We start from the raw sequence: 23,088 nt of genomic DNA, 5'->3' as shown, positions 1-23,088 counted from the left end.
TAAGGTCCTAAATCAGTTAGGCACTGCAGTGCTGAGCACAGCAATGTCTAAATTGCTTTAAAAATCTGGGCCTATAGGCCCAATCCAAAACCCATTAAAGTAAATTGGAAGACTCTCACGGAATCATCTTTACTCCTCACAACGTTTTTTTTTTTTTTTGGGGGGGGGGGGGGGTGTCCTTCAGCAAGATCCTCTGTCTCCCTCTTCCACACTGCAGGGGCAGCTCCAGTGGCTCTTCACCCCACTCTGCTCTTTCCCAGGCCAGGGGTGCAAGGAGGGAGAGAAGGAAGAACAGAGGAGTGCCCTCTGCTGCTCTTGCGGTGTAGGAGCAGCCAGAACTGCCCTGAGCTCCTGGGCTCTTTCTGCTCCCTCCACCCCACTTCCCTTCTGTGAGAATGGCTTCAGGTTGCTGAAGGGAGAGGGGGAAGAGATCTGATTGGCTGTCTACCCCACTTGTGCCCTTCTTGATACAGAGTAATCTATCAGCTAAAGTTCACTATAGGTCTGGAGTTTCTCGTGTCATTGCGAGACTGGCTCCGCCAATAGCCTAGCCAAAATCCTGTCACTTACATAAAAGTCACAAGAGTTGGCAATGCTGTCACTCCACCAACTTTTGTCATACATTTCACCAGCAATGACCTGAGCCAAGAAAAGAGATCCCTCATTTGCTAATGATCTCTCACTACCTCTTTTTTTTTTTTTTAAACACCGTGCTAATTTTTCAACAGAATGTTGTATGACCCTGCATTGATTGTTTTACAGGACCCTTATTCTCTGCAGTAGATTAATATTGCCCACATTTGTGTCAGGGTCAAAAAAGAAGTGAGAAGGTTAAACTTAAACTAATAACAGTATCTTTTAGATCCTGGCTAAATTTACATGAAAGGGGTTCAGATTGCTATTGGCACCACAGTGATGCACTGTAGTAATGGGCAAAGTTTCTACTGTTGGACAATAACTATCTATTTGTGCTCTTTTGATTCTGTGTCAGATGTGGTTCTTTACTGAGTTCATAATTAACCTGGTTTACTGATCTAGTGCCTACACCTTACCATTCTGGTGATTCTGATCTCACTGAGTCCTTATTTCAATCCTATTTGCATGATGCTTTTTGCCTTCCTTCATGACCTTTAGATGTGTTGAAGTTCATTTCTGTATTTCATTCTGTAACAGGGGTGGCCTGTCTCTAAGTGGTAGAGGCCTGGGGCCATCCAATTCACTTATTAATAGGACTGTCAATTAATCACAGTTAACTCACCCGATTAACTCAAAAAAATTAATCTCAATTAAAAAAATTAATCACGATTAATCACAGTTTTAATTGCACAGTTAAACAACAGAATACCAATTGAAATTTATTAAATATTTTGGATGTTTTTCTACATTTTCAAATATATTGATTTAAATTACAATACAGAATACAAAGTGTAGAGTGCTCACTTTATATTTTTATTACAAATATTTGCACTGTAAAAATGATAAAAGAAATAGTATTTTTCAATTCACCTCGTACAAGTACCACAGTGCAATCTCTTTATCGGGAAAGTGCAACTTACAAATGTAGATTTTTTTGTTACATAACTGCACTCAAAAACAATGTAAAACGCTAGCTCCTACAAGTCCACTCAGTCCTACTTCTTATGCAGCCAATCACTAAGAGAAACAAGTTTGTTAACATTTACGGGATATAATGCTGCCCACTTCTTTTATTTACAATGTCACCTGAAAGTGAGAACAGACGTTTGCATGGCACTTTTTATAGCCAGCATTGCAAGGTATTTACGTGCCACATATGCTAAACATTCGTATGCCCCTTCATGCTTTGGCCACCGTTCGAGAGGACATGTTTCCATGCTGATGACACTTGTTAAAAAAATAATGTGTTAATTAAATTTGTGACTGAACTCCTTGGGGGAGACTTATGTGTCTCCTGCTCTGTGTTTTACCCACATTTTGCCACATATTTCATGTTATAGTAGTCTAGGATGATGACCCTGCATGTTGTTTGTTTTAAGAAAACTTTCACTGCAGATTTGACAAAACGCAAAGAAGGTACCTATGTGAGCTTTCTACAGATAGGTACAGCACTCAACCCAAGATTTAAGAATCTGAAGTGCCTTACTAAATCTGAGAGGGACGGGGTGTCGAGCATGCTTTCAGAAGTCTTAAAAGAGCAACTCTCCGATGCGGAAACTACAGAATCCAAACCACCAAAAAAGAAAATCAACCTTCTGCTACTGGCATCTGACTCAGATGATGAAAATGAACATGCGTCAGTCTGCACTGCTTTGGATTGTTATCAAGCAGAACCCATCATCAGCATGGATGCATGTCCTCTGAAATGGTGGTTGAAGCATGAAGGGACATATGAATATTTAGCATATCTGGCACATAAATACCTTGCAACGCCAGCTACAACAGTGCCATGCAAATGCCTCTTCTCACTTTCAGGTGACGTAAACAAGAAGCGGGCAGCATTATCTCCTGCAAAAGTAAACAAACTTGTTTGTCTGAGTAACTGGCTGAACAAGAAGTAGGACTGAGTGGACTTGTGGGCTCTAAAGTTTTACATTGTTTTGTTTTTGAGTGCAGTTATTTTTTGTACATAACTCTACATTTGTAAGTTCAACTTTCATGATAAAGAGATTGCACTACAGTAATTGTATTAAGTTAATTGAAAAATACTATCTCTTATTTTTATAGTGCAAATATTTATAATAAAAAATAAATATAAAGTGAGCATTGTACACTTTGTATTCTGTGTTATAATTGAATATATTTGAAAATGAGGAAGACATCCAAAATATTTATATAAATGGTATTCTATTGTTTAACAGCACGATTAATTGCACAGTCAATTTTTTAAATCGCACGATTAATTTTTTGAATAGTTTGACAGCCCTACTTATTAATAATCAGACTTGAACACATCAGGTTTTCTGGTTTCAAAGGGGTGTACAAATATATTAACTAGTTAATGAACTGGACTTACGATCAGTTCTTTCTTTTCAAAGAATATTGGGATAAATACCATTACAGCTGCTTTCTGCCACTCCAGTAGTGCAAAGTAACTGGAAACCTGATAGATCTGGTCCCCTAGGGATTTCCCCATTGTAGGGAGAATTGCCTGACTGAATGGGAGAGGCTTGGGGTCAGCCAGGGTCTGCATGGGGGAGGCTCCACAACTCCCTAACAATCCCACCCCTGCCCCCCAGAAAAACCCTATTCCATACTTCTCCCACCCACCCCCAACAACCCTCCACGTTCATTCCAGGCTCCTTCCCTCTCCCTCAGTTCCTCTTTTCCCCCTGACTCCCCCAAGCCTTTGTACTGCTTCTGACAGGTTCAGGAAATACAGTTCTGTATTGTAATTTAAATGAATTACTCAAAGTTCTGTATTAATATGCCTAGTAAGGAATTTATTTGCCAAAAAAAATTACCAGAATCTTTTTTTTTTTTGGGGGGGGGGGGGGGGGACTGTATTGTTAGACATACTTTCTGACAGATATTTTGAAATAAATTACCAAAACAACAATATAATCATGCCAGTTTAAATTATTTTGACAAATAAAATATCCAGAATTTTGCAGAATTTTAAAATATTGTGCACAGAATTTTTAATTTTTTGGTGCAGAATTCCCCCAGGAGTATCACTGAAACAACTTCAAACTGAAAAGAGAACCCCAGTCTTGGGAAAACTAAAAGGAGGGAATTTCCCTCACCATGAATTACCATAGTCTGAAACAAAGAAAGAAAGAAAAAAAGCCCTGCAAACCCTATTAAAAGGAAAGGGGTTTGAAATGAAGGACACACAGAACTGAGGGACAGTTTTAAAGGCAGGGGTCTGTGAACACTAGATTCTACCCATCCCCTTTAGTGCTAGGTGGCATGCTGTGAAACTGAGCAAAGGCAACAGGTAACTTTTATTAGAAAAGGTTAATGTATAATGTAAAACCTGAGGTTGCATCTTTATATTTTCTGTGTAACTTGTGTGTTTGCTTCCCTTTACTGTTTCGTCTTTGAATCAGTGGTATTTCTATTAAATAAACCTTTCCTTGATCTCTTTTTAACCCCAATCAGGTCTCTGTGCAAACTGTGTGGAGTGTGTCCCCCAAAGTGAACTGGTAACTGGGGACGTGTTTCACTCCTTTGGGTAAAAAAGGAGGGAAAAAATCCGAGTGTCTGGTAGTTAAGAACTTAGGATAGCTGGATTTGGAGAGACTTGGGGCCAAAAGGGTTGCTGAGGTCACCCTGCAAGGAGTAACTAGGCCAGTGGCAGCCAGGGTGAGACCTTTACGCTTGTAGGGTAGATACTGGTACTAGGGCTTTGAGCCATAGCAGCATAGCATTAAGGCACTCAAAGTTACAAGGCAGGTGGTGACACAATCCTTTACTGGTCAAGGTGATCCCCAAAACTTCACACCCACCTCACAGCACCCTGATGTGGCTGAGTAGTAAGAGTGCCACTGTGCTCTCATAATCCCTAGCTGTCAGAAAAGCCTCTCAGACTGTGCGCAGCCTGCCATAATCTAAAGTAGCCCTAGAGTTGCACTAAATTATGCGTGGGTTGAAGTGGCTCTGGACAGCCCTACAATCAGGGAACCACGAAGGTATGTGAAGCCACATATGCACTAACCCCTGCTGTGCCGAGTAGTTTGGTCTTGGCGAAGGGTCAAGTCCAATGTCTTTAAATTCTATAGGTACTCCAAAAAGTCTCTGTGTTAACCACATCTCTTGAAAGCTCCATTCCATAGTGAACAGTTGAGAGCATTAAAGCCTAAATTGGGGGAACAACTGTGTTCACTTCTAAGGAGATGAGTGTTTACATGTGTCAAGGTTCCTTCCACACTCTGAACTCTAGGGTACAGATGTGGGGACCCGCATGAAAGACCCCCTAAGCTTATTCTTACCAGCTTAGGTTAAAAACTTCCCCAAGGTACAAACTTTGCCTTGTCCTTGAACAGCATGCTGCCACCACCAAGCATTGCAATCAAAGAACAGGGAAAGAGACCACTTGGAGACGTCTTCCCCCAAAATATCCCCCCCAAGCCCTACACCCCCTTTCCTGGGGAAGGCTTGATAATAATCCTCACCAATGGGTACAGGTGAACACAGACCCAAACCCTTGGATCTTAAGAACAATGAAAAATCAATCAGGTTCTTAAAAGAAGAATTTTAATTAAAGAAAAGGTACAAGAATCACCTCTGTAAAATCAGGATGGTAAATATCTTACAGGGTAATCAGATTCAAAACACAGAGAATCCCTCTAGGCAAAATCTTAAGTTACAAAAAGACTCAAAAACAGAAATATACATTCCCTCCAGCACAGCTTATTTTACCAGACATTAAACAAAAGAAAATCTAACACATTTTCTAGCTAGATTACTTACTAACTTAATAGGAGTTGGAAGGCTTGTATTTCTGATCTGTTCTTGACAAACGCATCACACAGACAGACAGAACCCTTTGTTCCCCCACCCCCTCCTCCAGATTTGAAAGTATCTTGTCCCCTCATTGGTCATTTTGGGTCAGGTGCCAGCGAGGTTACCTTAGCTTCTTAACCCTTTACAGGTGAAAGGGTTTTACCTCTGGCCAGGAGGGATTTTATAGCACTGTATACAGAAAGGTGGTTACCCTTCCCTTTATATTTATGACAACATGAAAAATAGAACCCATCTAATTAGTTCTGGGAACATTCTAGCCACACACAGGAATGATCATCTTAAGGAGAATCTTTTCCTCAAAAGTTTAATTCACCAATGTAATCACCAAAAATGTCTCCTTTATGGTTGCATTGATCACTGACTCACAGAATCATAGAACTAGAAGGGACCTCAAGAGGTCATCTAGTCCAGTCCCCTGCACTTGTGGCAGGACTAATTATCTAGACCGTTCCTGATAGGTGTTTGTCTAACCTGCTCTTAAAAATCTCCAATAATGGAGATTCCAGAACCTCCCTAGGCAATTTATTCCAGTGCTCAACCACCCTGACAGGTAGGAAGTTTTCCCTAATGTCCAACCTAAAACTCCCTTGCTGCAATTTAAGCACATTGATCAGAAATTATAAGAAATAATTATAGTACATCATTCCCCAAACTACTTGACATTATAGTACTTGTGCTGGATGTTGTCATGATTTGGAGTTGTGGTAACAGTTTTTACAGCCATCACATCTGTAGACAATTGAAAGATTCTTTCCCAAGGAGATTCTACATAACAGGATTAGGTTCATTTTCACTATATAAAACATTGCCCATAAACTGCCTTATCATAAAGAATCCAAAACCGTTCTATTCAGTTGCATGATCATGTACAAGAGAAGGAGCGGCAAATAATTGCGTGTCAAGGGGTGCATATGGAGGGGACCTCAAGTTCTGCCAGTGTCTTCCCTACAGGAAATCCCACTGAATCACACAGTAGCTTGAGGCTTTTGCTGGAAATGAACTAAGGTATTTAAAAGACAGGTTTCAGAGTGGTAGTCATGTTAGTCTGTATCAGCAAAAACAACAAGGAATCCTTCTGGCACCTTAGAGACTAACAATGTTATTTGGGCATAAGCTTTTGTGAGCTAAAACCTACTTCATCAGATGCATGGATGGAAAATACAGTAGGCAGGTATATATACACAGTACATGAAAAGATGGGAGTTGCCTACCAAGTGGGTGGGGTCAGTGCTAATGGGACAATTCAATTAAAGTGGAAGTGGGCTATTCTCAACAGTGGAATACCAAGGGAGGAAAAATCACTTTTGTAGTGGTAATGAGGCCAATGTAATCAGGGTGGCCCATTTCAAACAGTTGACAAGAAGGTGTGAGTAACTGATCATTATAAATAATATTGGGGGGTAAAAAACTATTCCACCAATAACAACTGTGGAAACATGCACTTGAATTGAACTCCTACTAAGATTTCCGTATTTCATTATATGAAGGTACATAAATTGTAAATAGTGTCTATGTCTCCCTGAGATGTGTGATTGACATAGAATTCCAAGGATTTAGGTAAGAAAGTACACTATGAATTCAGGAGATAGAGATATTAAATGACACAATAAGGACACAAAAGGATTTGGGGGTGCAAATCAGAGAAGTACTTGGCTTGGTGAGCTAATTTTAATTTGAGTTCCTGGTCACAATTAAACTCACACCTTCAGAGATGAAATGCAGACTGAAAAGCCTGGGTAGCCATTAGGGAGAAGGGGGAACACAAACCTCTGAAAATTATATTATATATTCATGAATATTTCTTCAGAACAATTGTCATTCCTGTTTGTTACATCATTTAAATGACCAGTGTCCTATGCAAGTTTTCTTAGAAACCTTTAACATCAAACAGAAATATCTTTTTATATATGGTGCCCTTAATTTCTCATGCCATATAACTGAGAGGGCATTTGACATTTATTTGACAACCCAGAGGTTTTTATTAGAAATCCTTTGTATTAAACTTTTTTAATAAATCTTCCCCACCTTTTTATAGAACTTTTCATTCATAATGTAAAGCATTTTATATTAACTAAACTTCACAATACTATTGTAAATAGATATTATAAACATTTTATAAATGAGTAAACTGGGGCCCGAAGCAGCTAAACCCCAGACTTAGATATCTGTGTCTCAGGTTTAGGCACCTACGTCCCAGTTTTGGCTCCACAGCAATCCACAAAACTCCAGCTAAACTCAGTAGCCACGTAAATTCACATAGTGCCTACATTTTTGCAGTAAAAGTTCCCTACTCATTCACAAACCAGGGAAGATAGGCATTCAGCAGATGCCTTTCTGCTATGGTGCTTAGAAGAAATCAGTGAACCAATGATGACTATGTCAGTGGGGGGGCGGGAACTTTTAAATAATTCAGATCCATCAAGCTGTGCACTTTGCAAGCCTATGTAACCACATGACCCACATCCTCCTTTCCCCTTCCTTCCCATTGTTTATTATATTCTCATTGTCACATTTTGTTTTAAATTAGATAGTAAACTCTTTGGAACAAGGATAGTTCAAGTTCCCCCACTACTTGACAAGGAGAAAGGATTTGAACAGAGAACTGCTACCTAGACTATAGAGTCATTCTAACTCTCTCTCTGGTCCAATTAATTTTTAATTAGTGGAACAACTTGAATAGGAGAGATTGAGGCAGACTATTGAATAGCCTAATGCAGTGGCTCTCATTAATATGTGTTTGTACGCCTATCACAAATGGGTCCAGATCCTGATTGGTACCTTTGGGTACTACCACAGTACTTTAAATGTGTCAATTAATAATTTCAGTGTGTGTCTTAAAGTTTGAGGAAAAGAGCACTAAAAAGTAATAGACTGCAGCTAGTAAAGATGTATGTTGTTTGTTATTTTAATATAAGTTATTTGATGCATGTATTCAAAGACAGCCTTTGGGCTTCTCAAAACCCATGACTGCATCCCCTTCAACTTATATTCACCCTGACTTTGAGAACTCAAAATACAAAAGGAGAAGCTCAGCTTTTTTAAAAAAAAATATTTCTAGTTTGTTTCTTTGACATGAAAACACAAACCAATATAAAGTGATCACGAGCATTTAAAGGGACAAGGAGATTTTCTGCTGCAGAAGTGGAGACTGATGGTGCGGATGCTCAAGGACCCCTCACACAAACTTTTTATGTAAAGTGAGTCCATTCATTTTGTGTTCAGAGTTGCCATCCATCTCTGTAAATTTATCACAATTTCATGGTACTGCTGAGACCTGTTCTCAGTTCATGAATTCTGCTCTACTGATGGTCACCAGAGGCTGTTGTTGGCAGCTCTGGGCTGGCCTCCCCGCAAGAGGCTCCTTCAGTACTTCTGCTCATTGTTGTGCTTGTGTATGTGGGGAGGAGCCATTGGGCAGGGAAGTGAGCAAGAGACAAGCCCGAGGTTTCACGCAGCAGAGGGAGCTCCATCCACCCCATCCCCAGGTGAACCAAGGGAACAAATAAAACTAAGGTTTCAGAGTAACAGCCGTGTTAGTCTGTATTCGCAAAAAGAAAAGGAGTACTTGTGGCACCTTAGAGACTAACCAATTTATTTGAGCATGAGCTTTCGTGAGCTACAGCTCACTTCATCGGATGCAACAATAAAACTAAGTGAATAACCACTGTGTGGGACAGGGGCATGATTATGAATTTATTTCCCTGCTTCACCTGGAGTTGGGGTAGTTTGGAGCTGCCTCATGCCCCGGGTCTGGCCTTAACTCCCTTTACTGCCCAATGGCTGGTTCTTATTGGCTTAATTTACAATCCTCATAAGAATCTATGTCTCAGCCACCACTTCTTTCTTCTACAGCCTGCAGGGAGCCTACTACCTGTTTTTTCCCATTGCTGTTGGTACTGTATAGAGGTAGTGGGAGAAGAGGACAGGGCAGTGCCCTTAGGTGCACATGGTAGAGAGCTGGGGCTAGGATACGAGACTGGACACCAGGAGATTTGGTTTCTATCCTCAATTTAGCTATTGACCTGTTCTGCGACCGTGGGTTTGTTTCTTCCCTTCTCTGTCCCTCTGTTTTCCCTCCCATCCTTAAGCTGTCTTGTTTATTTAGAGTGTAAACTCTTCAGGTACAGACCATCACTTACTAGGAGTATAGACAGCACAGAACACTATGGGTCCTGTAGGCAATCCTATTGTAATACAAATAATATTCATAATGGATAAAGGGTGAAGACTCATGAAGGCAAGGGACTGCTTGAGGGAGAACAGCTGAGGGATATTTAGCAAGAGAGGGCAGAAAAGCAGGGCAGGACTTTGGGGGAGAGTGGTCTGTCCATCTGCCAGGAGCCTGGATTTTTCTGACCAAGTAGGATCAGCAATCCATCCTGATATATTTTGACAATACCATTTGGGGGCTTGAGGTCAAAACTTGTAGGCTACACCAGGCTCCAAGGGCTAGAAATGTTTTTACTGTGATTACTGAGCAGGGATGCCTGGATTTTTTGCAGTGGAATAGAAGCAACTAGACTTATTTTCTATTAAGTTTCAGAGTAGCAGCCGTGTTAGTCTGTATTTGCAAAAAGAAAAGGAGTACTAGTGGCAAATAAATTGGTCAGTCTCTAAGGTGCCACTAGTACTCCTTTTATTTTCTATTAGTTGCCTTAGTTTGTGTGTCAGGAGTATTTTTCTTTTAATTAGGCTGGATACAGCAGAATAGACCAATTTGCAACAGGGTCTGGATATTCTGGCGCTCTAGGAGCTGCTACATTTTCTTTTTTTCTCTACTTACACTGTAGATGGTGGTGGTTGGGGCCAGAATATATCAGGATCCAGCAAGATCCAGGAACTATGATTCAGGTTTCTTTTTCCAGGGATTTCGTACCAGGAGGTGTCAGACTTTCCCAGGCAAGCAGGAGTGGCTCCCCTTGCTTTCTGCGTTGTACAATTCAAACGGCCCAAAGCTGCCAAGAGCCCAGGATCTGGCTCTTGAGCCGGGATGCTCCTGCGGTTGCTTTGTGCAGCAGGAACTTGCCCTCTGTTGGGGGCGGGCGAGGGCCCCAAGGGCCGGGCCCGGGTTTTGGAGGGCCGCCGCACCGGGGGGGAGAGTCCCGCAGCTGGCTGGACCAATTCCGGCCCGGCGCGACCCAAGGCAGGCGGGGGCCGCCGCAGCAGCAGCAGCAGCCGCCCCCGCGCTGGCGCGTGACGGGGCGGGAGGCGGGCCCTGGCCAGCCCGGCCAGCGGCCTGCAGGCTGCAGCAGGATGCGGGCCACGCGGAAGCGCCTTTGCTCCGCGCTGCTGGCCGCCTACTTGCTCTTCTCCCTCTACGCCGCCTACAGCGTCTTCCTGCGGCCGCGGCGCCCGCCCGCCTCCCGGGGCGGCCCCCGGCGGCAGCGGCACGGCAGAGGTAACGCGGCGCAGGGGCCCGGCCGGCGGCTGCGCTGTCACGCGTGCCCGGGAGGGAAGCGGGTGCAGCGCTGGGCGCCAGCTGCTGCTATCTAGCAAGGGGCGGTGTGAGGGGGCGCTGCGGTCCCTTCCGGCCCCTTCGGCTCCTGTCCTGTGACATACCCGCCCCGAGTGCCGGGCCTGGCGCCCGGAGATGCTGGTAACTGGGCTGCTAATGCCCACTGCGGGGCAAGCCCCCGGGAGGCTCCTGGCGATTAGGCAGGATTATGGGGAATCAAACTCATTTGTGATTTTAATACAGAACTTCTTTAATATGATCCAACAATGCCTGCAGCACAATGAAGCTTTTGTTGATAAGGTCCACGTCTTTGATGGCATGTACATGAATTTAATACAAAGGGGTTGAGGAGAAGCTTTGCTCCCACCCGGGCGTGGCAAGAGGTGCTGCTTATGTAGCAAGCTGGAGAAGTGGGCAGCCAGCTAAGCTAAGCCTTTTGGGTTGATGAGGGTTAGCTAGTAGTAGGGTGACTAGATGTCCCGATTTTATAGGGACAGTCCTGATTTTGGGGTCTTTTTCTTATATAGGCTCCTATTACCCCCCCACCCCCTGTCCCGATTTTTCACATTTGTTGTCTGGTCACCCTAGCTGGTAGCCACTCATAAGGTCTGAGTGGAGGCACCTGCTTAAAAATCGGTGTATGTTTATATCTACGCTTGGAAGAATTCGCTCTTCAGCAGTAAAGGTCAGTAATGCTGTTATACCAATAAAATAAAAACCAGCAGGATCTTATTAAAGGGGAAAAGGCAGAATACCACATTTATTGTGAATACAGAAAGAATCATAGTAAGCAGTTAGTTATAGCTATAACATTCAATCTCATATTTATTCACACATTCATTCATACAAACACACACACACAGGTTCTGCAAGGTGGTTATCATAGTTACCAGCCTTAGAGTTGCTCATGCCAAGCCACTGGCCAGGTGGCCTGGACATGAGGAGGGAGCAGGGCCTTGTCAGATGCTCATCTGATGCTCCTGGAAGTTGGTTTGCAGAATCAGACCCCAAAGTTCTCACTTTTTAGAGTCTGTTTTTATAGGAATTTCTTCCTATGCCAGTCTATGGGAATTGCTTCATCATGCTGTTGCTGAATCAATCAGCAGATAGCACATTCCTGGTGGCTCGGTGCTGCTAGATGTTATCTTGTTCTTTGGTTCTCCCATTCTTGAGGCTGTTGGATTCCAGTCTGCCCTCTGGGGGTCCTCTGATTATTTCCACTTGACGCCTTCTTCAGCCAATGGACACTGGATTCTTAGGCTGGCACCTCCCTGATCATTCAGTTATTATCCACACCAAGCATCCATCCACATACATCCTCTATCTCTATTTTAATCACAATTGTTAATACAACAAAAGGGCAGGGAGTCTCTGAGTGCTGTTTCTGTTGTTAGAGTATTGCTTTGAGACTCTCTCTCTGTGAATTGCTTTGAGAACAGACTCTGTCTTAGAATGTACTAACACAATTAGCAGCTTGCAAGTTTCACACATAGAGGGAGAGAAACAGTACCAAAAACCAAGAGACCTCTTAATTAGTAATACCCTAGAATTTAAAATATGGGGAATCAAACTCTTTTGTGATTTTAATACAGAACTTCTTTAATATGATCCAACAATGCCTGCAGCACAATGAAGCTTTTGTTGATAAGGTCCACGTCTTTGATGGCATGTACATGATCCATGGTGCCGGTTTGTTCTGAAATTTTCTCCTTTTAGGGCCAATTTGTTTTGAATATGTGAGGCTTTACTGTCGTAACAGTCGTTCTTAATCTAGCCATCAATTCAGATGATTAAATACAGGCCTTTTTAGTGTTCTGGCTTCTGAAGCTAGTCACTCTCCTAACTTTGGTGACAGTTTTTTTGTATTTTGTCATCAGTGAGACGAAACTTTATGCACATCAGTCACCTGGGTGGAAAATGCATATTTCCTGAGTCTTGAATATAGTTTCTATAATATGGAAAATACAGGTCTGTCTTGGTTGTTTTGTGTCTCCCGCTCTCTCGCGCGCTCTCTGTCTCTCTTCCCTCTCCCCCCACCCCACTTCAATCTTTCATTGCAGGAGTTGCTTACAGGAACTTCCACAAAGAAAATTCCTCATGCCCTGGATTAAAAAATTCACTATTTATTGTGGTAGCACCATAGATACCCAGCAGAGCTGTCCAAACGTAGGCCCCAATACTACGTAGGCCCCAATACTGCGCAGGCAGACCTGAGCCCTGTCTACACTAAAGCTTCCACTATTGCTACCTGTGGGGAATTAAAAGTCTAATTTTTGTCACTGTAGACTAGCCCAATGAGCGTAGATGTAAGCTATGCTATAGCCATGGTTGGGCATAAGCATGTTTAGAAAACATCTACTAAAAAGAGACCTGTTATTTCTGTAACAATTAGGAGTAGATTTGTAGACCTGAGGTTCTTAATGCAAAATGTGTGTCTTTTAAACACAGAACGCTCTTCTTTGGGAAATGAAGAATGGAATCCTTGGGAAGGAGATGAAAAAAATGAGCAGATTGCTTCACAGCAGAGATATGAAACTAACCTTCAAATGTTAAAAAATATGAAATCCCAGCAAGAACAAACAGACCTTAAAGTGCAGATCTGGGGTAAAGCAGCCATTGGTAAGCATTTGTGATTAATATGTTTAATACTGCTAAGTGACCTTTGCAAGTCCCTTAACCTTTCTGTGTCTCTCTTTTCCTTTCTGTAAAGGTGAGTATAACAGTGTTTGCTTACCTGTTTAAAGTACTGTGCTATCTATGGATGAAAAGCCTGGTATAAGTGATAAGTATTTATTATTCAGAACTGTATAAACAACACAATAAAAACAAACTTCAGTTCTTTGTCATACTTTGATCATTTTCTTATCCTATACTGCTGTCAGGAACTCTTTGCTGGATTATCCCAAGCAAATTACATAGTGTTGCATTGTTCATTCCAGAGCACATAGTGTGATACAAAAACCTGAAGAGTCCTAATCAATACTTTTTCATGCTGACTTCTAGATCAGAAGTTGAGAAAAGGAAACACTATGTGGGTTGTGCAGATTGGTTCCCTTCCCAAACTTTTTACTAAGACTACTCATCAACTACATTGTCTTTTCTTTTGTGACCCATCATTATATATATATACACCACCTTCTGCCCTAGTACTGCAACCCTAATCCCCTCCCAGTGCAGGGGGGAGGCCAGGGTAGTGGGGAGAGTTGGAAAGTGAGCCTGCCCCTGCTCACCCTTCAGCGGAGGCTCCTGTCCCACAAGACTGGGTGAGGGCTGCATGGGCTGGTAGGACCTGAGTAGAGCTGAGGCTCCATGTGCCATCTCACAAAACCTGGAATGGGGAGCTGCTGTGGAGTGTGTCGTGTGGGCTTAGTCTCCCTCCCCCGGCACCCCCCAGCCAGCTGTGTCCGCCTTTATAGGGTACAGATGCTTTCCCTTAAGCCCAACTGGGCTGCAGGTAGTCAGTCCAGGTGCACTGGACCCCCTTGCTTCTTAAAGGGGCCAGTCATCTTGTGACAAATGTACTTGTCTTAAGGCTGATAATGCTTAACATTTTAACAAATATGATATTTACACAGTCATTTTTTGTTTTCCTGTCCAGCAGTTAACAGGACACTGTCTACGATTTAAAAAATAACTGCCCAAATGTTGGCCTGATGTAGAAAATCCTCCCTTTCTAATTCCAAAGATTGGGGGTGGGTTTGTTTATTTTTGGGGGGTGGAGCAACCAGTCCATGTTAAATAGGAAAATTTGACACCCACATCTCACCATCATTGCCACACAATTCCCGAAAAATTTCTTTTGGTATGATTTTTACAGTAGACAAGAGATGCCATGTGTGCACCAAGTACTCCAGCAGCTCTTCATTATTTGTGTAGGTCTTTACCTCTGGCAACATATTCTTGAAGGTCTGCTTGAACCTGCTGATGTGACTGCTCAGTGGAGAGAAGGAAGCATAAAGGGAGGAAAAACACATTTCAGGTACCAGTTGCATGACACTGACCTTCTCTTATGTTGACTTTAGCAGTCTCTGTGTTGAAAGCCGAAACACTGTAGGAAAAGGTGTCCAGTTGTATATTTTTATCCCTTCCACTCCAACAACTGTAAATATTTTAATAAATGGTAATAAATTACCTTTATTATAAAGGTAAATGGTATAACAATAATGCTTGTTTTGGTAATTCATTCTGACCAACCATGAACATATTTATTGCCATACTTAATTTCAGACCTTGTGTTAAATATGTTCTGTATGACAGTTTGATGTTTAATTTAAAATGTAATTTCTAGAAATTACAAGAACAATCCTATTGTCCATCACTGCTTAAAGTCAGAAGGAGTAGGCTTTGTGCAGAGAACTTAGTGCAAGCTGGCAAGGTTGGAATTCACCCTCTTCTGTGGCCACTCTTCCCACCTACAGATTACAGTTGTAGTCTCTACAACTTTATTCATCTGCCCAAGGACCTATGCACCACTTAAGCCCCCACATAAGAGCTTAAGTGATGTTCAGGGCCTTGCATGGACCCTTTGATCTGAGGTATAGTCTCACAGGGTGAAATTCATCAGTTTAGAAAAGTTTTGGGGGTTTTTTCATGACAGAATATGGCCATGTCACTTTTTAAAATAAAATCATATATGTAGGTTGAAATAAACACCTGATGATCCACAAGAGAAATTCACCAGGCCTAATATTACACTAGTTATCTTTGTAGAAGTGATATTAATAATTTCATAGGTGTTAAGGCCAGAAAGAACCATTATGATGATAAAGTTTGATCTCCCCTATAACACAGGTCATATAACCTCACCCTGTAATTTCTACATCAAGTCCATAACTGAGCAAAAGCATATATTTCACAGAGATATCCAGTCTAAGTGAAGACAAATACACCATGTCCCTAAGTAAGTTGTTCCAGTATTTAATCATCCTCACTTTTAAAAAATTATGCCTTATTTCTAGTCTGAATTTGTCTAGCATCAGCTTCCAGCTCTTGGCTCTTGCTATCAAAAATCTCTTCCCACCTAGGTACTCAAAGACTTTGATTAAGTAACTTCTTAATCTTCTCTTGGTTAAACTAAATAGATTGAACTTCTTTGGTCTCAAACTGTAAGGCAGTTTTTCCAGATCCTGACTAACTGTTGTTGCTCTTTTCTGAACCCTTTAAAGGCGGACACCAGAACTGGATACAATGTTCCAAAAATGGCCTCACTAATGCTAGATGTGGTGATAATATCACCTCCCTGCCTCTACTTGATATTCCCTGGCTTATCCACCCAAGGATCATTTTTGCCCTCTTCGCCCCCAGAGTTCATGTTCAGTTGACCATCATGACCTTTTTAGGTCACTTTCAGAGTCACTGCTTTCCAAAATACAGCTCCCTTATCTTTTAAGTGTGATGTACATTCTTTGTTCCTAAATGTTTGACTTTGCAGTTGGCTATTTTAAAAATGCACAGTCACAAACACTTCAGCTCAATAAGGTAGATAGAATAATACAGAAAGTACATCGGCACATCCATATTCACACCATCTCTTGCTGAAATGTTAGCCATTATGTTCCTCATCACCATCACCTTCCTCATCTTCACCAGTGGGCATCATTCTGGCACCTCCCAAGGATACATCTCTCTCTCCTACTGCCCACAGGCTGGGACGTAACTTTTATAATACATTACGCTGACACCCCTATGTGTAATGCATATTCAGTAGGGGTATTTCCCCTCTTTCTTATTTGTATTTCCTCAGTCTACTGATGTTGAGTTGCCCTTCTTCTATAGGTTAGTATATTAATGATTTGAACTCATTATCCTATACATCAGTTAATTGGTATGGCACTCTTATGACTGGATGGTCTTTCCAAAACTTTCCAAAAGCTGGTGTTAGCACGTTTCTGTGGTTGGCTGATGTCATTCTGGACAAAATTCTCCCTTACGCTCTACTTCCGGTTCCCCAAAACATAGTGGTTACTGTTGGGCCATTTATCTGTGCCAAAGTTCATAGGCTTCAGGCATCACGCTAACTGCTGAAGCCAATGTCTTGCAGGATACAAGCTGCCCCTTGCATTACTGCTGAATGTAATAAAGGCAAGGTAGAATAATAAAGGCAATGTGTTGAGTTTTGTATAGTAAAATGTAACAGCGCTCTTCATCTGGCACATCAGTGTTTAAAATTTGTTAAACTATCCCTAACATATACATAAAATAGAACATCAAGCGAATGGTGTTTTCATGGAAGTGAGTATTTTTGCTCTTTTACAGCATCTTTTTATGATAAAATTAGTGAACTTGGTTTGAGATACTCTTGCTGTTTTTCACAAGTATTTTTTAAAGTAAGGTTCTCTTTAGAATTTGTGTGTTCCTGCTGTCGTTGTACTTTGCTTTAACCCAATCTATAGAATTGCCAGAAATAGCAAGTTCAGGGTAGATGGATTCATTGTGAATCATAAAATGCCATCCTTCCAAGTAGTATCATATAAGGTTGGGTTTTTTTAAATTACACCTTATTTAAGTTTGACTTGTCTAACCTATTATAGCACTTTGTTTAGAATAGTCAGTTTACAAAGGTTGACCCTTAGTGCTTTGCAGTAGTGTAATAATAGTGGTTAGTTTAAGCCTTTTAATGCTCAGAATGGCTTTTCTATGACTCTTAAAGAAAGAGAACTCTTCAGTACAAAGTATGCATTTAAAGCCTGATCCTGCAAGTGGCTGAATGCCTTCTGAGTGATGCTAGTGCACCTTGGGAAAGCTCTGAGTAGCAGTACAGGAGCTGTCCATTTGCAGACTCAGGCAGACAGCGGTGCATCCTTTTATCTTTGAATGGAATGGAAGTTTGGAAGGTTCTTTTCATGAATAGAATCTTTTTTAAAAACCAAAACTTAGAATCTGTATAAACTGATGTCAGTCTCCCAGAAAAGTTTCCTATTTGGTGTGGACAAGAGAATATTTGTCAAGCCTTGGCTTTAACTAGTGATAAGAAATATTTTGCTACGCTTATGGATGGGTTTTTAGAATCTTGACTGATTAAAAACATTTTCTTCTTTAAATTATCTGTCAGTTTCAGGTGAATAATACTTAACAAATTTACATAGATATTAAGAAACTGTCTCATTGGGAGAAAGGACTTCTTTACTGGCATTTAAATAAGCTGTCTTCTGGGTGCAACCAGATTATCCTAACTTCTTTAGAGGAGAAGAGTTTGCAAAATCTCAGTTTTAAGCAAAACCTATTCAGATACTTCCAAAATACAGAGTTAAAAAGTGAAAGTACCAATACAGCAAAAATCAAAAATTGGGATAGGTTAATTATAACCTATTGCATCAAGTATAAAAATGTGAATTCTCTCCTTCTATCTATGATTAGTCTGTTTTTCCTTAATCTGAAATAGCCCAAACTTGATGACTTCCAGTCACAATACAAAATCTGTATGTTTGATAGGATTTTGTGGGGAAGAATGAGGGTATGTTCTTAGGTGTGATGTGGGAATACCGAGGTTTTTTCCTTTTTATATACTGGCTGGCTGAAATAAATTTTTATCTGTATTTGACTATTTAATGTTGCTGGCTCATGGAGTTTGTTTATGTATTATTATTATTATTATTATAGTCTATAGGCTGCTGGGAGTGTGTGCGCTATTGTAAATTATTGGTGGGGCACTGAGACCTTTTTATATGGGTATTTTTTAAAAATACTAACTCTAAAGACATAATTGTCAAAGTACCAGTTAAAATGGGTACGTAAATAAACTCCAGGGTATTTCTTTGTTCTCACTGATGCAGAATATGGTGGCATAACAGGACATGATATATCTACCCCAAAAATTTTCAGAGGAATAATTTAACCTCCCTAGAACTTTTCAAATTCGTAGATATTTAGGTCAGAAGGGACCATTATGATCATCTAGTCTGACCTCCTGCACAACGCAGGCAAATGTAAATTAAATGTAAATTTAAAAAAAAAACACTTTGGAGAACATAGTCAGATTTGACTTTAAGAATAACCCACCTTCCCAGTTCTAAGTTACACTCTGGTAATTTTTAGAACATTAACTCCAACTTGCTTCCCAGATTCTTTGCAAGATCAGAACCCAAGTATTTATGGACATGTTTAACTTCACATATGTGTGTTGTCCCATTTACTTCAATAAGACTACATACATGCATAGGTGTTTGCAAGGTCAGGCCTTTGGATGGTTAAACAAAGGTGAAGTGCAGTATCTGTTTAGGCACTGTAATGATCCCCATTACTGTAGTAACTGAGTACCTCAAAATGTATTAATGTATATGTCTTCACAATCCCCCTTCCCATTAGAAAAGTGCTATTATGCCCATTTTACAGGTAGTGAATTGAAGCACAGAGATGAAGGTCACATAGGAGGTCTGTGATAGAGCAGAGCATTGAACATTATTCTCCTGAGTCCCAAGCTAGTGACCTAATCACTGGACCATCCTTCCTTTCATAGTAGTGTCTGTCATAATACAGTACTACAGATTTCTCATTTCTTACATGAAACTGAAGGTTTTCAGTCCCTATGGTGGTATTTTATATTCTGTTCTTTTTGAAAAGAATAAAAGTTTATGATCTATTTCACAGATGACGAAGCATACCCTAACTAATTATTCTGGGAGTTCTGCCTGGTTTCAATGGATTCATCCAGATTTTCAAGACTTTTCAGTATTTGACTATAGTAAAGGTTCTGACGTTCCTGCAATATACTGTGTTTGCAATTAATTTTGAATCTCTTTATTGTTCAGGTAAATGGCCAATGCGAGCTTTAATAAAGTTTAAATTGTAGTTTTAGACTCTGTACATCTGAAATTTATCAAAATAGCAAAGATACTTCACAGTACATAATGTCTGTTTTAATGAAGAAACAAAACCTCTAAACACTGCAGGCAGATGGTTTACAATGCAGTAAACAGAATATTTATGAAAGTTGGTAACATATCTCAGAAGATGTTAAGTGCTTGTGTTTTATTATTCACAGTTTCATCACTGGTCCAGCCGTAGTACCGGGATACTTTTCAGTAGAAGCTGAAAATGTGGTTCTAGTTCTGAATGGAAGAGAGGAAGCAAAGATCACTTACGCCACTCAGTGGTTGAATTATGCACAAACTTTAATACAAACTCGCAAGCTGAGGCATGTTGCCATTGTGCTGCTTGGAAGTGAACAGTGTAACAATGAATGGATTCATCCATACCTGAGAAGACATGGAGGATTTGTGGAACTACTTTTTGTAGTATACGACTGTACCTGGGTAAACGAAGAAGATATTTTCCAGTGGCCTTTAGGAGTAGCTACGTAAGTGTTAAACATAAACAAATTACACTTAAGGAATCAGTTATGCATGAACTGTACATGCCTATTGTTTTTGGCAGTTATATCTGTAACCTTATGTCTGAAACATTTTATATATAAAACATTTTATATAATTTCTGTCTAAAACTGTTAATGTGACTTTGGTTCATGCTGCTGGTTTTGACTATCTAAATTAAGCTTCAGAAATTTTAAAGGCAAAAGATAATTCGGAAGTTAAAGTGCAGCTATGTTTTTAAAAGCGAGTGTGTTCAATTTGCTTCTTGCAACTGTTCACAGTCAAATTTGCCATATCTGCTGACATTACCAACTATTAACATTTACATAAGGATTAAACAACATTACAAATGATATAGCTTTCCACAGTTGGGTTGGGGGATGACTAGCGAAGAAATGTTAATATGCCGATACAAGTCATCTTATATGTTTTTTCGTGCTGAAAGGCACTCTGAACACATAATAAGAACCAGACTAGCCTAGACTACAATTTTAGTGGCAAAAAGTAAGTGTGATGGATTGCTCTCTCTTTTAAGATGAGGGCAGGCTGGGACCCTTTTCCAGGATAAAAAGAGATTTTACAGAGATAAGTCTGTGGAAAGCTCTGCTGCAGGAAAGAGTTGGAGACACTTCAGTAAGAGGCCTGGGGCTTAAAAAGGGAATCCAGTTTGGATGTATTGATTGTGCTTTTTTTTTTTTTTTTCCTGGGGGTATGTTGGGGGTGGTGGTTCTTTCTTTTGTGGCTAGTAAACTGGGATTTGATACCCCTTGCATTTTTGTAATTGGTAAACTCTGGGATCATAGTAAGATGTAAAAATTTATTGCAAGACTACATTTTAATCCTGTTAGTGTTGTAGAGTAGATACAGCTATGGAAGAGTTATCTTCATTCTTTCCGGTCTTACTCCTGTCTTAACAGAGCTATTCAAACTGCAGAATCTCTATTATCAATAGTGATAATGCAAGCCAGAAAGCTTAATTTTTAGATCCATGTTGAATTTGCAATGCTGGCCATTAGAAAACATGTTTTATTGTAACCAAAGGAAATTTGCTCAGGATGCCATTGACAGAAAGTAAACATGGAGCCTCCACAGTGGCAAAGAACCAGTGTTTGTAAGGAAAGATATATAATTCAATTTTGAACATGTTAAGATGACAATGAAACAACTAGAAGGAAATGCCCTAGAGGTAGGTTGGGATGCAGGACTAAGGGGTGAGAAAAAGAGGGAGAGGTCAGAAGTGGAAAGGTAGATTTACAGTCATTGATGTAAAAGTGGAAGTTAAAGCCATGTAAACGGATGCAATTATTCAAATGAAGAGTGGGTGAGAGTGACAAAGACAAAGTCTGGTAGGAAACCTAGAGAGAGAACCTCTGAAAGAAATGCTGGATTACTGTCCAAAAAAATAGCAGGGGAACCAGGAAAGGACAGAATCATGAAAGTCCTGGGTGGGAGTGGGGAATAAGATGTTCAGAAGGGGTGCGTATGATCAACAGTACCAAAGGCAGTGGAGGAGCCAAGGAAAGTGAGGATGGACTAAAGTACTCCTGAGGGCATTGTGCACCAAAAAATTAAAAATTCTGCACACAATATTTTAAAATTCTGCAAATTTTATTTGTCAAATAAATGTGGAGGCTCCAGCATGACATTGGGGAGCGGAGGCCACTGGCTGAACAGAGCTGGGAGATCACTCTGCAGCTCTCCCCTGGGACATGGACTCAGCGGTGAGGCTGCACCCAACCCTGACACAGAACAAGGACTGGGCCTGCCCCAGAAACACCCCCATAGCCCTGCCCCTCCATGTCAGGCACACCAGGTATGAGCTCAGCCTGGCAGGATCCAAGTGTGGAGGGGCTCAGTGTGGGGGGGATTAAGGTGTGGGTTGAGAGGGTTCTGTTTGGGTCAGTCTGGGTGCAGGCGGGTCAGTTGGGGATCCAGGTGTGGGGGGGGATCTGAATGCACAGTGTCTTGTTGGGGGGTTATGGGTGCAACAGTAATGGGACTCTGGGGGGGGGCAAGTAAAGGGGGTTGGGGCTCAGCGGGGGAGAGGGGAGCTGGATCAGGAGGGATAGAGCTCGGCAGAGGGGTCTTGGTGTGGGGGGCCCAGAGAGGGAGTCTAGATGCTGGGGGAGTGGGGCTCAGTGGGATGGGGACCACGTGCAGCTGGTTGGGACTCAGTGGGGTGGAAATCCGAGTGGGATGGCTCGTCAGGATGGTCCAGATGCAAGGAGAGTGGGGTTTGGCAGGGGGGATTCTGGGTGTGTGTTGGGGGGTGAGACTTGGCAGGAGGGTCTGAGTATGAGGAGGTCTGGGGGTTGGGCAGATGCGGGAGCAGTTCCCTGTACAGTGATCCCTTCCCCTGCAGTTGAGAAGTGATGGGTGCAGGAAGTGGGGAGGCGGGGGAGCAGAGCTTCCTGCAGCCAGTGGAGAAATCTGGGGGTGGGTCTGACCCGGCCCTTCATGCTGTGCAGGGGAAGAGGAAGTCCCGTCCTCCCCAGCCCAGCCGGGACTTGCAGTTGAGCCCGGTGCAGGATAGGATCCACCAGCCAGGTCTTCCCCAGTCCCACCCTCTGCCCCACGGTGATCTACCTCTCTGCTGGCTGACCTGGGCACCCAAAACATACTGCTGGGGAGGCTACGTGACTGTTCTTATGGCTTCCCTTTGCTTCCCCCATCAGAAAGTCAATTTTCTCTGGGGGAGCAAAGAAATCTGCGGGGACATGAATTCTGTACATGCACAGTGGCACAGAATTCTCCCAGGAGTAAGACTAAAGGCTTGTTTTAAAACTAGGAAAATTTTGTGATCAATGTATGGTTTTTTCAAAATTGTTTCCTTAATGTACTAATGTAGAAAGAATATAGAAATAGAAGAGAAACTAGCAG

At 41.5% G+C, this 23,088-nt stretch overlaps 1 protein-coding gene across 5 annotated transcripts in view; it reads left to right on the top strand.

Annotated features, from left to right (window-relative positions):
• Window positions 1-10,497: 10,497 nt before the first annotated feature.
• RXYLT1 (ribitol xylosyltransferase 1) overlaps window positions 10,498-23,088 on the top strand; it is a 31,317-nt gene continuing 18,726 nt past the window's right edge. For 2 of the 5 annotated variants that reach the window (XR_012156772.2, XM_073327907.2), the window contains exons 1-4: window positions 10,499-10,843; window positions 13,349-13,519; window positions 14,777-14,879; window positions 19,881-20,195. Coding sequence is in view for 4 of the 5 variants with exons in the window: in XM_073327907.2 (XP_073184008.2) it covers window positions 10,699-10,843; window positions 13,349-13,519; window positions 14,777-14,879; window positions 19,881-20,195 (734 nt within the window). In the remaining variant the exon portion in view is untranslated. Of the gene's footprint in view, window positions 10,844-11,372; window positions 11,586-13,348; window positions 13,520-14,776; window positions 14,880-19,880; window positions 20,196-21,841; window positions 22,022-23,088 lie in introns of those variants that run through there. The other 3 variants (XM_073327908.2, XM_073327910.2, XM_073327911.1) reach the window with 3 other exon arrangements.

Source organism: Lepidochelys kempii, chromosome 1 (genome assembly GCF_965140285.1).
Source record: "Lepidochelys kempii isolate rLepKem1 chromosome 1, rLepKem1.hap1, whole genome shotgun sequence".
In the NCBI taxonomy this organism is placed as follows: Eukaryota; Metazoa; Chordata; order Testudines; family Cheloniidae; genus Lepidochelys; species Lepidochelys kempii.
Note: the sequence above shows the minus strand (reverse complement) of the source record. Positions and strands in the feature narration are given on the sequence as shown.